This window comes from Miniopterus schreibersii (genome assembly GCF_964146895.1).
Source record: "Miniopterus schreibersii genome assembly, chromosome: 12".
NCBI classification, from domain to species: Eukaryota; Metazoa; Chordata; class Mammalia; order Chiroptera; family Miniopteridae; genus Miniopterus; species Miniopterus schreibersii.
In genome coordinates, this window is record NC_138112.1 from 22,119,121 (window position 1) to 22,134,031 (window position 14,911).

Here is a 14,911-nt window from a genome sequence, read left to right on the forward strand (position 1 = left end):
GATCGTGTTATTCTTTCAGGATGTGTTTCATCTTCTGAGCTCAGACCTGATGCCCCAGAGGGCAGGGATGGCACGAAACGCTGACAGCTGACACTTACCAAGCAGTCACCGTGTCCCAGGCACCGTGCAAGTGCTCTGTGGGCATTACCTGCTCTAATCCGTACAACAGTCCTCTGACACTGGTCGTGTTATGATGCTTGTTCTACGGATAAGGAAATGGGACCTTTGTGAAGGTCGTGGGGCCGAGGCCTGGAGAACCCTTCGCCTCCAACTGATCTAACCTGTTCTAATGTATTGAGAACCATTAAGACCTAAGAGTTTCTAGTCTGGCCATGGGCCTAGCTTGGTGGCTCTGAGCATCTCTTCATTCTGTGCTTGGCCCTGCTGAATCTTTCCCTGTTTGAAACCTTGCTGTTGGAGATTACTTGGCAGTTCAGCTTCGTGATGAGATTGTTGGCCACCGTAACAGTAGTTATCTGCCTAACGCAGACTCATGTTCATCCTGTTACAAGACTGTGACCTCTCTTGCCCCATGTTGGGGAATGGTATGTGCGCCGTTTCTGAACACTGCCTGGTTGACTTCTGTGACTTGGGCCAAAGTTTCTGCCTGACCTCTGCCCTGGGAGGTCCCTGCAGGTCATGAAAACTTTCCCCCAGGCTTTTCCCTCAGCCGGGACTCAGGAGTCCCATGGTCCATTCATCATTATCTTTGGGCCACAGTGCAGCCTCACTGTAGGAGGAAAGAGTTGGGAATGTTTTATCGCTTAGGATTTAGCTCCCGGTGACTCTCTAGTCTGTGGGGTTCGAAGGGTTGGGCAGAGTTTCAGTTGCTAGTTGGGCTTGGGCCCAAATCCCTATCACACTTCCATGGCATTGCTCTAGCCCTGGGGTTCTCATGGTTTCATTGGCTCTAACCATTACGCACATGGCTAATGTTCTATTTTAGATTCCTATTAGACATTAGTTGAAACATATAAAAGGAGTGTGTAGATACCCAGAGGGTCCTATGTGAGGTCAGGTATGAGTGAAAACCTCCCCCATACCCACCAGCATTCAGACAAATTCAGAGTTTGTGCACTTTTCTGCAGCTGACCATTTGAGACGTCTAGTATTTTGTCATAGTACCCTAGACGACCTCAAGCTTCTTGTACTCTTTGCCTTTGCTAAAGGCCTCCCCCATGTCTGGATTCAGTCCACTCACCAATCACTACTTATCCAATAGCTCCCATGACCAGGACCTGAGCTAGGTGCTCAGGGGAGGCAAAGACGCCTAAGAACACTTAATTTACATTAATTGGGGAGGTGCTAACTCCACATCGTTAAAACTGCAATTGCTTCTAGACTGCTGGGGTCAGATTAATCACAGTTGAGGTGTAGCTGGGACCTAGAAAAACTCATCTCCAGGGCAGGGCTCTCTAATTAGGCACGGAAGCTGCTAGCTCTGATTGCTGTCTCAGATGGGGAGGAGACAGCCAGGGGCTGGGGTGGGCTGAGTGTGGACGATGGTAAGGGGGCTCTAAGATCCACTTAGCCAGAGCAGCTCTGTTGACAGGTAATAAGACTTATCTATCATTTTAACTGAAATTTGGGTTTATCTGTGATTTTCCAGCAGCCCTCCCTCCCCCAAATTTGCTTAATTCCCAAGCCAGTTAATATGCTCCTAGATAACTGAGAAGTAAAAGTATATATATAAGCCATTATGGGGCAAAGATTAACTCATGGCACACTTTCTCTTTGAATTGGCTTCCAGTGTTCACTGGCCTTACTGGGCATTCTCCTGTTCCCCTCCTCCGACTCCTTCCATCACGTTTTAGCTAAGTCATGTGCTAAATTGGCTGCTGTAATATGATGGAGGTTATATGACATGGGTTTTGTGGGAAAATGAATTCTGTGTGGGTAACAGAGCAAATCTGCTTCACCTTCAATCCCTCTCACTCCGGCATCTGGGGCACCGGCTCCGTGGAGTCCCTCTGGTCTGTGGAGGGCAGGAGAGGGGCGAGGAGGGAGATGGGGAGCGCGTGGGCCTCGCCCCTCCTCTCCTCCTCGCAGCATTCAACAAGAGCTGCTTAATTTTTATCTTGATTATATGTTGGGCTTCAGCATAGGATTTTTTTGAACACCAAATCCTGTTGTTAAGCAAAAATATTGAAAGTCACTGCTGTAAGAAAGCTGGTATTAAGTGGAACCTAGTGACTTAAAAGAGGTCTGCTTATGGACTTGAAATAATCCAGAGGAGCAAATGCACTGTCCGTCTTGGACATCCTCTAGGTTCATGCTCTCTCGACTCAGCTAAGTCCTAAGAACACTGTAGCCCAGATCTTTATTTCACCACCCAGCTTTCAGTCTTGTCTTAATCCTGAGCATAGTGAAGTGGCATTCAGAGGGGATTATAAAGATATGCATAAAGTTTTGCATTGTTTATGTTTGCATTAGGGATGCAAAAGTTTTAGACTTTGTCTATGGAATACCCTTTCCCTAAACATGCTTTTTCTTCCTATCTTAAGATTATTTTATTTTCTTTATGTCCAGGCTAGAAATTACTAAATAATTGAAAAGTACTGTGATTTTTATTATTTTTCTCAGGCGGGGCTCTTTTGAGCACACTAAAGTCTTTGTGCTCCTCTAATGTTCTGTCATGAAAAAGGGCTTCTGTAGGCACAGCCTTGTTTGCCATCTGCTTGCTAGTAACAGCTGGAGCCAGGTGTTAGGAGCCAGGCATTTCTGCCTCCCTTGCTTACCACGATTCTAGGAAGTTTCATAACAGCTTGATTTCCAGGAATAAGGACACTAGCCTTGCAGACTTCACAGGCTTGTTTTGAGTTGAAATGAATAATGCTACGTGAAGGCTTTTTGCAGAGATCAAGAGCCATACAAATCCACATGGTTGAGTCCCCTAAAGTGATCAGGGCTCTGCAGTTTTCACACAACAAAGACACTTGTTATCTAAAGGCATCTTGACTTATTTTTCAGTACATTGAGGTTTACTTTTTTTCAAGAGAAAAAGAAACTATAAAAGCTATGGGACTTACTTTGAGTAACTACACAGGGATTTTTTCCGTAACCTTTATATAAGTGTCATTTTTAAAGAAAGAATAATGGATTATCAGGCGTGTATGTTTGTGACGTGAATTTTATTGTGTGCTACCGTGCTATTACTGTTCTATACAGATTTGACATTTGTGTTTTAAGTCCATGGAATTTTGCATTCTTTTATTAAAAACAGAGGTATTACAAAGGAGAATGTAACAATAGCAATGCTTTATATTTTCTTTATCTTGTTTATGTCCATGAAGTAATTAGTATTAACAGGAAGGCATTAATATTTGGCACCTATGTTGTAAGTGTGTGAACAGCACATTTCATTGTGTTGAAACAGACATTACAAAGATGAATGCACAAACAGAAAAGCTAGCCTTTTTTTTTCCCTTCCTAAAAGAGGTTTTAGGATGTATGTAGCTCAAAATACTTAATATTTTTCACTTTTACAAATCCTTGAGGTTTCGAACTAGTATAACTGAGCTGCACTTGATTCATTTGTATTTGGAATATAGTGCTTCCTTTCCCTCATTTTGTGGTATTATAGAGGAAATGGGTTTTCAGTGTACATGATTCAAGTGGGGAAAAAACTGCATATTTAATTCCAAAATATTCCTAGACTGGAAAAAAAAAGCTCTTTTGGAGTAGTGATGTTTATTTTATAATAATTCTACAGCCAAACAATTTATTATGTTAATGAAGAAATATAAACAGCATTATCGAACAAAATACTTACTATTTTCTAGCTGCCTTGCAGAAATGATTTACTCAAGAAAACAGAACAAAAATTTCTCAGTTTCATTAATCAGCTTTGTAAATATTTTGTCAGAGCTTTTTTTCTCGGGATGGGGAAACATAAAAAAAGTTTGAAAGCTCATATGTGTCTATTTTGTTTTAGCTTGGTGTATTTATTGAGAGTAAATTCTGTATGTCTTTGCAGTTCATCAATATGCGTATTTAGAAGTTTTTCAAGTTCTTTTGCTCGCTTCTCTTCCTCCAGAAGGAAATGCTGCGCGGCCAGGGAAGCCGGGAAGGATGTATCTGGGGGGGACTAAAGGAAGAAAGACAAATTAGCCGAGGAGCACAAAGCCTTTTTAAATCTTCATACTCCCAAGAATTCTTCAGCCCTGACATGTTGTCAAACACTGCAGCCCTTAATGAAATCACATACCTTAAGCTGAATTCCCTCTACTAGTGTAATGCGGTCTCTAAGGAAACCCGCGAGGAGCTAAACCAGCACAGCTCCATGACAATAAAAAGCTCTAGAAGTGAATCTTACAGTTGAAGCGCAGTGCAGGGAGGGCAGCACAATTACCATGAAACTTACCTAAAACATACCCCACTGACTTGCAAAGCCAATGGTTTTCATCTGAAAGTAGGCAACTCTAAGAAGCTGAAGTAAAGATTCTAGAAGAACGGGGCAATGAAAGCTTATATAGGAGAATAATTAAGGATTGGCTTTGAAAGGGGGCTAACTGCTGCTCGGAGTTAGGTGAGGGGGCTGGCAGCACGATCCATCCCAGGGGGAAGGGTGGCTTCTAAGTGGGGAGGGCCACGTGCTGGGAGGGATCTCGTTTGTCTGATTACAGCTGAGAACGCCTCAGTGATGAGTGCCCAGTTCCACCCTTTACGCGATAAGGAAGCGCTCATTTAACTGTTTGTGACCTGTTTAGTGCTTACTTTTACACATACACACACACAATCTATGGCTGAGGAATAAAGGGTAATATTAGATAATTTTATAGCGCTTCATTTTTAAGTTTATTTAAAAAAATAAGTTGGGGAACTCTGTATCTAGTAGTTTGCTTGCTTCCATTTCATCTAGTTCTTTTTCTGGAGATTTCTTCTGTTCTTTCATTTGGGACATGTTTCTTTGTCTCCGCATTTTGGCTGCTTCCCTGTGTTTGTTTCTATGTATTAGGTAGAGCTGTTATGTCTCCTGGAATTGGTAGAGTAGAATCTTAAAAGCAGCAAGAGGAAAGCAGTTAGTTACCTACAAGGGAGCACCCATAGGACTGTCAGCTGATTTCTCAACAGAAACCTTGCAGGCCAGAAGGGAGTGGCAAGAAATATTCAAAATGATGAAAAGCAAGAACCTACGACCAAGATTACTCTACCCAGCAAAACTAAGATTTAGAATGGAAGGTCAGATAAAGAGCTTTCACAGACAAGAAAAAGCTAAAGGAGTTCATCACCACCAAACCAGTATTACATGAAATGTTGAAGGGTCTTCTTTAGGAAAAAGCTAATGAACAAAATAAACTGACACACAAAATAGACCCAGAGACACTGAAGCATGCAACAGACTGACATACTCCAGAGGGAAGGGGGAGGGGGAGATATTAACCAAAGAACTCATATGCATATATGCATAGTCCATGGACAAAGACAATAGTGTGGTGAAGGCCTGGGGAAGGAGGCAAGAGTGGGGTGAAGGGGTTCAATGAGGAAAAAAGGGAGACATCTGTAATACTTTTAACAATAAAGATAAATTTAAAAAACAAGCCCCTCACCCCAAATAAGTTGGGAAAATTTGAACTTAAATTTTCTAGTTCTGTGGTCAACTTTTTTATTAGGAAGAATGGGACTTTATAAAGGATTTGAATGCAGGTAAACTTTGTTACGGGAGATTTAGTTCACAAGTCGGGCCTCTGCCAAAAGTGTATGGATTATGCCAGATGATAGTGGAGTACTGCAAATTTATCCAAGAAGTAGCCCCAGCTGTAGCTGCTGTGCCAGATACAGCATCTACTGAAGTAGAATATCATAGCCTTGAGTACATGGTATGCTGCTGTTGATCTGGCAAATGCATTCTCTTTAATAGTAAGGAGCAGGCCAGAAGCAATTAGCATTCACATGGCCTAGAAAACAGTACACGCCCATGTTTTTGCCCCAATATTGTGTTATGTTAACACTGTCACAATAAATTCTGAAGGAGCCTGGACCATCTGGACATTCCAAGGACTATAGGCTATAAGACATCAATCGTGTATTAACATTAATATCATGCTAAGACCTGATGAGCGCAAAGTGACAAGCATGTAGAAGGCTTGGCAAGACACGTGGACTCCAGAGAGTAAAAGACAAACCCCATAAATGATTCAGGGGACTGACGTGGTGTTTTCAGGTGTCCAACTGTATGAAGCATATCAACATATCTCCTCTTTTTTATTTATTAATTAATTTATTTTTAAATACATCTTCATTGATTTCAGAGAGAGGAAAGGAGAGGGAGAGAGAGATAGTGACATCAATGATGAGAGAGTCATTGATCGGCTGCCTCCTGCACGCCCCTGACTAGGGATTGAGCCTGCAACCCGGGCATGTGCCCTGACAGGGAATCGAACCCCAATCGCCTGGATCCTAGTCTCACGGTCAACCACCGAGCCACGCCTGGCCAGGCTCAACATATCTCCTCTTAAGCACAAATTAATGCACCTTGTTTTTTTATCACTATGAAAGCAGCACAGAGCTTGCTAGGTCTCTTCAGGTTTTGGAGGTTGCATATTGCACTCTTGGGTGGAATAATCCAACTCATTTATTGAGTGACACAGAAGGCTATTTTTTTAGCAGGGCCCAGAGAAAGAAAGGGCACTGCAGTAGGTTGGGAAAGGGGTACAAGCAGTCCTGCTACTTAGGCCAAACAATTTACTAGAATAATCTTTGGCAGAGAAAGATGCCATGTGGAGCCTCTAGCAAGTTTCAGTAGGAAAGTGGCATAGCAGACCCTTAAGATTCTGGAGCAAGGCCATGCCACCTGCAGCAGAAAACTGGATACTATTTTCATAACATTTCTGTCATGCTATTGAGCCCAGTTGGGACAGAGCACCTCAGAAGATGATTTGATCTAGCTTCTGTCCTTGGCCATGCCAGTGGAAACTAGGCATGGGCTCAATAGCATGGTCTCCCTTTCACCAAAGTTAATCTACCTACTATTGCCATTGAATATATGCACCTTGTTTTTTTATCACTATGAAAGCAGCACAGAGCTTGCTAGGTCTCTTCAGGTTTTGGAGGTTGCATATTGCACTCTTGGGTGGAATAATCCAACTCATTTATTGAGTGACACAGAAGGCTATTTTTTTAGCAGGGCCCAGAGAAAGAAAGGGCACTGCAGTAGTAAGGGATCTGCTTGCAGTAAAGACCAAAGCTGACCTCCTGCTACGGCACCATCCCTCAAGGAGACCAACCAGTCTCTTGGTGGCAATTAGATGACATCAGGTCCCTTACATCTTGGAAAGGGCAATGTTTTATCCATACCAGACTGACATGCAGTCTGTAGGTTTGCCTTTCCTGCCTTGGCCAATACCACTATTGCTCACAGAGTGACTGATGTACTGACATGAGACCCTGATTAATACTAAAGCAGCGCACTTTCTAGCAGGGGAGAAGGGGCATGACCCTGCCACACGCAGCAGCATCCAGAGGATGCAACCCCGAGAGGCCTCCTGAGGGCACAGCTGGGGCATCAGCTTGGAAATGACATCCTGCGAGCATGGGTGCCATTCTTCAGGATATGGTAGAGACTTTAAACCAATGCTGCTGTTGGCACTGTTTCTGACAGGTGGAAAACATGGATCTGGAAACAAAGGGAGAACGCAGGAATGGCTCCACGCGCTAGCACTTCTGTGGACCACCTTAGAGGACGGGTGCAGTCTGCCTCTGTACTTTTGGGCTGTCTATGGCTCAAGGGTCTCAGCGGGGGAGTGCCTCCACCGAGGGACCTGTAAGAGTCTCGGTGAACTTAGGCTTCAGCGGCACCCATTCACTTTGGGCTCCTCGCGCTGACGGGTCAGAGGCGCAGGGAAGAGGTTCTATCCTGGCAGAAGTAACTGACCCCAATCATCACAAAGAGGTCAGGCCACGACTGCGTAATGGAGGCAGTGAGAAATATGCGTGGTACTTAGTAATCCACTGAGGTGGGCTTTTGGTACGTTCACGCCGAGTTTTAACTGTAAATGGCAAACCACATCCTGGTAAGGGTATGGGAACCAAGGTCTCACCCAACAAGGCAAACCACCTGGACCAACAGAAGGGGCAGGGGATCTAGAATGGGTGAGGAGACGGTGCGTATCAGTTAAGTCCTTGAGACCAAGTGTAGCATCAAAGGGTGTGTCTGTCCCACTAACCCTCCTCTTATAAGTATTCCCCCAAATTACGACCGGTCAGAATCTTGGAAAAGCTATGCCTGAAAGGAATGAACCACATGAAAGGGACATAGATCTGAGCGGTTCAAAAGGTGGGCCATCGTGGATGCTGTTGGCGCCCTACCCAGATCCCATCACCAGGTGTATCTGGCCTGCTGCGCTGTGGGGATCGACTGCTAATAGCTCACAGCTGCCCACTTCCCCGGAGACCCGCCCTTGGCTGAACTGGAGCCTCTTGCCCCATCTGGGCAGTAGCAGCCCCTTCTTCAGCCCATTCCCTCTCAGAGGCAAGACTGACTGACACAGGGGCCCAAAAATGCCAGACTTCTTGTACCCCCCCCCCCCCAAGGACCCAACTCTGTTGAGTAATCCATGCTCCGAGCTCCTGGTGAGCCCAGGCTAAACTAATCTTAACTGAGACCTCAGCCTTATTTAGCTCCACCCCCCCCCCCCCCCCCCACACACACACTTCCCTCAGTCCTCTGCTGAGAATACTCCCTCAATAAATCACTTTCACAAGAATTTCCATCTCAGATTCTAGGGAACCTGACTGACCTCAGACAAATTCCTAGGTTGTTGCTTGCACTCAAGTGGGTGACATCAATGGCCATTTATTGAGAAAGGAAAACAGTAAAAAGAGCCCATTAAGGGAAGGTCTTATTTATTCTTGATTCCCCAGTTTCTAGCACAGAATCTGAATTCTTAATGAGTGAAAAAAATACATTCAGTTTTGAAGCCTGAGCTAGAGGTGACTTAGGATTCAAGACTGTCAAGTAGACAGTGGGATATATCAGTTCAGATCTCAGAAGATAGGTGTGAATCAGAGATATACATTTAGAAATTATAGTGATTAAAGTCATGAGTCCAATTGAAATCATCCAAGATATGCAAATAAAAGAAATTAAAAATATAGAAACCTGGGGAACACTTCATTTCAGGCACCCACTCCCATGGTCATGTTCTTGACTTTGTCATCAATGATAACTACATTATTTACTAATCAGTATTTTAAGCAAACTACCTATTATCCTTCTGGCTTACTTTAGTCTGTAGCAAATATCATACACAATAGTGAAATATTGAAAACTTTCCCTCTGTAGTTGAGAATGAGAGGAGGATTCTGGAATACCAGTTTTATTACTCAACATTTACTGGAGGTCCTGGTTAGTACAATAAGGCAAGAAAAAGAAAAAAGGCATAAAAATTTGAAAGTAAGAAAACAAACTGTCATTATTTTGATTCTGAATGCAGAAAAACTCAAAAGAATCTATAGGACTGGAATACATGTGCAAGTTCAAGTGAGTTTTTCCGTGGGGAAAGAATTGGCAATCCTACCTTGCACCACATGCAAAAATTAATTCCAGATGTATATCTAAATATGGAAAGTAAAGAGCCAAAGCTTCCAGAAGAAAACATAGGATATTATTTTTATAACTTTGGGACAGGCAAAAGTTTTAAATAGGACACCTAAAAATATTAACCATAAAGGAAAAGATTCATAAGTTTGGATGCATTAAAATTAAGAACTGTGATCATCAAAAGATACCATTAAGTGAAAAGGCAAGAGTGGGAGAAGATATTTGCAATACATATAATCAACAAAGGGCTTATGTCCAGAATATATAAAGAACTTCTACAAATTAATAAGAATAAAAACAATCCAATAGAAACTTAGGCAAGAAAACTGAACAGACACTTTACAGTAGAGTGCATCAAAATGGCCAATAAATAAATGAAAAGGTGCTCAACCTCATGAGTCACCAGAGAAATAAGAATTAAAACCACAAGAAGTTGTTACTAATCATTGACCATAAGAGCTAAATTTAAAAAGACCAATCACTGTCAAGCGTTGGAAAAAATATAGAACAAAGAAAACACTCACACATTACCTGTTGGGGTGTTAACTTGCTCAGATAGTTAGGAAAGCAGCTTGGCAGTCCCTCCTAAGGCTGACCTTCTGCATACCCCATTACCTGGCAATTCTGCTCTTAGGTGTATGCCCAATGGAAATATACATATGTGCACCAAAAGACATGTATGTACAATGTTTTTAGCAGCATTATTGTTGCTGCTATACCCCAAACAGGATATAAATGTCTGTCAACAGTAGACTGGCGAAATTGTAGTATCATTGCATGTAGTATTTATATACAATGTAATACTATAGAGAAACAAAAATGGATTAACTACAGTTATATAAAACAATATGGATAATGAATCTGATAAACAGTGTTGAGCAAAAGAAGCCTGAAACAAAAGAACACATATAGTATACCATTTATATAAAATTTACAAATGGCCACAACTAACTTATGATGTTAAAAGTCAGGACAGTGGTTACCTTGGGAGCAAGCTGAAGGAGTGACTGGAAGGGGACATGAGGGGAGCCTCTGAAGTGCTACAGCTGCTCTATTTATTACCTGGGAGGTAGTTACAGTGATTGTTCTGTTCATGATAATTCACCAAGCTGTCCACTTCTGATTTGTGCATGTTTCTGTACGCATGTCAGAGCAATAGAAAAGATTTTTTTTCTTAAACAAGCACAAAAGATCACTTGTAGCTCTCTGGAATAGAGATCCTTGAGGGCTCATGGAATGTCCAGGGGTGAGTCCCAAGCACTTGCATTTTTTGAAAAGTCACAGTAATTCTGGCCTGCACTAGAGGTGAATACCACTGATTGAAATACTTCATGAAACATTGTGGATCTCCTTTCCTTTCCTAGATAGGCATGGCCAAATGACTCAAGCAGCAACATTTTTTTAACAACTATGTACACATCAGTATATTGGTATCAGTGTAACAAAATCACCCCTTAAAGGGAAAAAAAAAATCCAGCAACCTTCAACTCACCAGTGGGAATACTTCTTCATCACTAACCAAAGGACTTGCCATTTCTTTCATTTGAAATGGCAAAGGTGGCAATGGAGGCGTTGCACTTCTGTTTGGATCACAGTCTTGGCTAAGTCTAAAAGACAAGGAATAGTTGTCATTGTCGCTACCAAGGACACCTGCTCGTTTATGTAGCTAAGGATTTTAACTTCTCTGATGTCTACCTGCGGGAAAATACACCAAACGTTTGGGCTTGTTATTGGGGTATTTCTTTGACAAAAGGTGAAGGGATTAAGCAAACAAAACAAAACAAAACTCATAGACCCAGACAACAGCATGGTGATTACCAGAGGGTAAGGGGGGTGGGAGAAGGTAGACAAGGGTAAAAGGGGGAATACATGATGATGGAAGACTTGACTTGGAGCGGTGAACACGCAATACTGTATACGGACGATGCATTCTAGAATTGCACACTTGAAACCTATATAACTTTATCGACCAGTGTTACCCCAATAAATTCAATATAAAAAAGGAATTCCCAACTGGGAACAGACAGTGGCCAAGGGAGAGATAAAGGGCTATAGAAGAAGTGTGGCACTGGAGGAAGGGGCCAAAGACGGGAGACAGACCTGGGAAGACCAGTAGGCTGCAGCAGATGGAGGGGAGGGGGGGGAGGGGAGGGGAGGGGAGGGGGGGAGGGGAGGGGAGGGGAGGGACTGCCAAGATCAGGGCCCAGTACAAACCAACCAACCAACCAACAAGGGCAATAAAAAAATATAAATAAATAATAAAAAATATAAAAAGGTATTTCTCTGAAAATAATTTTCCTGACAAATATTTCTATTTAAAAGACTTAGAATGATTAATAACAAAGCAGAAAACTTTGTACAGTAATTGTTAAAAATATCTGCTATCCTTACTGAGTACATTGCTTCCCTCTCTGTTTTACTTTTGTATCTCTTTGCCACTTAAGTAACATGATATCAGTTTGAGAAAAATCTCAAAACAGTTAACGGTGCTTGACAGTTCTAAATAGATACTTGTTTTTTAAAAATTTATCTTTATTGTTGAAAGTATTACAGATGTCCCCCCCCCCTTATGTTTTTTATTTTCTATTGTACTTAACTTCACTGGCTTTCTTAACAGAATTATACTTTTTTAAAGTTGTAGAACAAGTCTTTCTCATTCCTAGAGGAATTAATAATTTATAACATATTTTTAATTTAAACCATCTCCTAAGCTCCTCCACACTGTTGCCCTTGAGCAGGTGACTTTATCTTTGTTACCTTAATGTTTTCATGTTAAAAAAAAGGTTGTTAAGAGAATTGAGCGCCACAATTCGGATGAAAGGCAGAGTACAGAATTTGTTGTTTGTGCTAAAATAGAGGGTAGAAAATGAGCCTGAATAAAATGCCAGTGAGGTTTTACAGTTTGGTATGCTGACTAAACAAATGAATTATAAAACAAAGAAACAAACCAACTTACCCTAAAATTTTACCCAAAAAGGTCCTAACAATATGGGCTGTTTGGGACTAAATAAATATCTTTCTGAGCATTAATTCATCAAAACGGCATTTAAGTTGAATAAAAATCATCAAGACCATGAAAACAAAAATCCCTTCAATTTAAAATTATTTATTTTTACTATTAATTCAAACTCTCCACAAATACTGATGAACCACTTTCAAAGCCTTCTTATTTTAATTTCACACAGTTCAAAAAAATGTACATTATTTTTCTCTGTTCTTATCCAAAGACTATCTATATAGGCTTGTTTTTTATGCAAACATTTCCAAAGCTATGCACACAAACAGCAATAAAAGTTAAGTGAGGCATCTGTAAATTAGTCCATAAAAACAAACACGACATGTGTTCCATTTTCCCTTATCTTGAAATATATCTTTTTTTAAAATTCATTCTCCCAGACCATAATTACCATGGAAACAAAACAACAAATGAAGCTGAAATAACAGGGTTTGTGATGTGCACAGATGAAACATCCCACAATCAAATAGAATTATAACAACTGCATAGTACATCTGCCTAGAACCTTTGGCCAGACCTTCTCATTTGACTGAGGCTACCATCTATCCTGCAAAGCACGCTGGCGAAAGTGAGATAATTATAGAAGTGATTCAAGAAATCTCTCTCTCTGTAATCTCAATTATGCAGAGATTTCGGGAAAAGCATTATTTGTCCTAAATTATCTAAATAATTATCTCAATTATCCATTTTCCTTTGGATGTAGAGATACAGTTTTACTGTCTTAATGACTAAAATTTATATAGGAACATTCTTTTTATTGTAAGATCAATAAAATGCAGAGATTGAGAGGAAAGACTACATTATGAAGTAAAGTACTTTTGCTTTAAATCATCTTTATATCTGACATGTTCTTCTGGAATCGGCCAGCTATTCAAATACTTCATAAAACCACCTTGCATAAAATGCTAAGTAGATCAATTTAATAGCCGTCTTAAAAATTATTTCAATTATCCTCTCCATGGGCCCTATTCCAAGGCCTCTGCCTGCCTTTGCCAGGAGGGCAGGATCTCATTCCTGTGCTGGGGAAAACTGTACCTGCCTGGGGTTCGAGTCACCCCTTGGCGCGGTTTTCAGAGCTGCGGCTGCCGGTCCAGTCCTGGCCCTGCACGAATGTCCCCAGGCTCAGGGCAGCGGCCGGGCCGGGAGCAGGGTCCCTTCGCAGCTTGCCTCCAGCTCCCCCTAACGCCCCGCACGGTGCTCCCCAGTCTGCAGACTGCCCGTTTCCTGGCCCAGGATGGCTCTGCCTGCGAGGCCCTGCTTTCTGTGAGCAACGCCACGGCGCAGCATTTTCTCGGCGTGCTTCGTTTCCAGTGACTGTTCCTGTACAAGGGGTCCTGAGAGTGGCGGTGACAGACCTGACTTTGTGGGTTTTTAGTATCAGAAGCTTTTAATTGATTCACTAGACTTGAAGGAATTTTAATGGCTTTATATTAGTCTGTGATTACTAAAATTTTCCCAGGATATGATATAACTTTTAAAACCATAAATTCCCTTGTAAGTATGTATCTTAAGTAGGGATCAAATTCCACTTATTACAAAGTTGATTCGTCATTAAAATTAGTTACATATGAGTAGCTCTGGACACCCTACTCCAGATCAGCTTGGAAGCTATTCTGAGCCTCGAAGCTCTAACTTTAAAAAGTTTTAAAATATTCAGTACATCTTCATCCAGTTCAACTACATTTCATTCAGAATTTTTTAAAAAAGTGCCAAGTCACTGTGTTATTGGGAAGCAAATCCTTTGGAATACCCTAAAATACTTCTTATTTCTAGTGGGTGAGCATGAAAACGCGCCGCTTCCAATGGGGTGAAGCCCGCAGCAGAAGCGGAGCTGCTCCTGAGTAGCCAGAGGTTATGTTCACAACGTGCCACGCAAGCCTTTCCTAGCGAAAAGCTGGGCTGCAGGCGTTAGACTTTTATGGGACATTGTCTTCCCATATTTTTACCTAAAAGCTTTTCCTTTCTCAAATAGTTTAATAAGATGTTTCTGCATTAGCCATTGATATGTAAACATAATGTATATATTTGGATTTTTTTAATGTCTAACAAATATAAACACATAGCCCGCCTGGCTGTGGCTCAGCCTAGGATCCAGGCGATCGGGGTTCAATTCCCGGTCAGGGCACATGCCCGGGTTGCGGGCTCGATCCCCAGTTGGGGGGGTGCAGAGCCGATCCATGACGCTCTCATCACTGATGTTTCTCTCTCTCCCTCTCCCTTCCTCTCTCTGAAATCAATAAAGATATGTTTAAAAATAAATATATATACATATATATATTTTACTGTTTGACTTTGTTGAGCTGTGCTGTGAGGAAAAGAAAGACACTTTCATGTTTCTCTTGCTAAATTTAATG

General features: G+C 41.7%; 1 protein-coding gene across 1 annotated transcript in view; it reads right to left on the reverse strand.

The window, feature by feature from the left end:
• Positions 1-2,585: 2,585 nt before the first annotated feature.
• DEUP1 (deuterosome assembly protein 1) overlaps positions 2,586-14,911 on the reverse strand; it is a 72,238-nt gene continuing 59,912 nt past the window's right edge. The window contains exons 14-15 of the mRNA XM_081152731.1: positions 11,034-11,148; positions 2,586-4,087 (exon numbers count right to left, since the gene is read on the reverse strand). Coding sequence (XP_081008857.1) covers positions 3,911-4,087; positions 11,034-11,148 — 292 coding nt within the window. The 3' untranslated portion in view covers positions 2,586-3,910. The remainder of the gene's footprint in view (positions 4,088-11,033; positions 11,149-14,911) is intronic.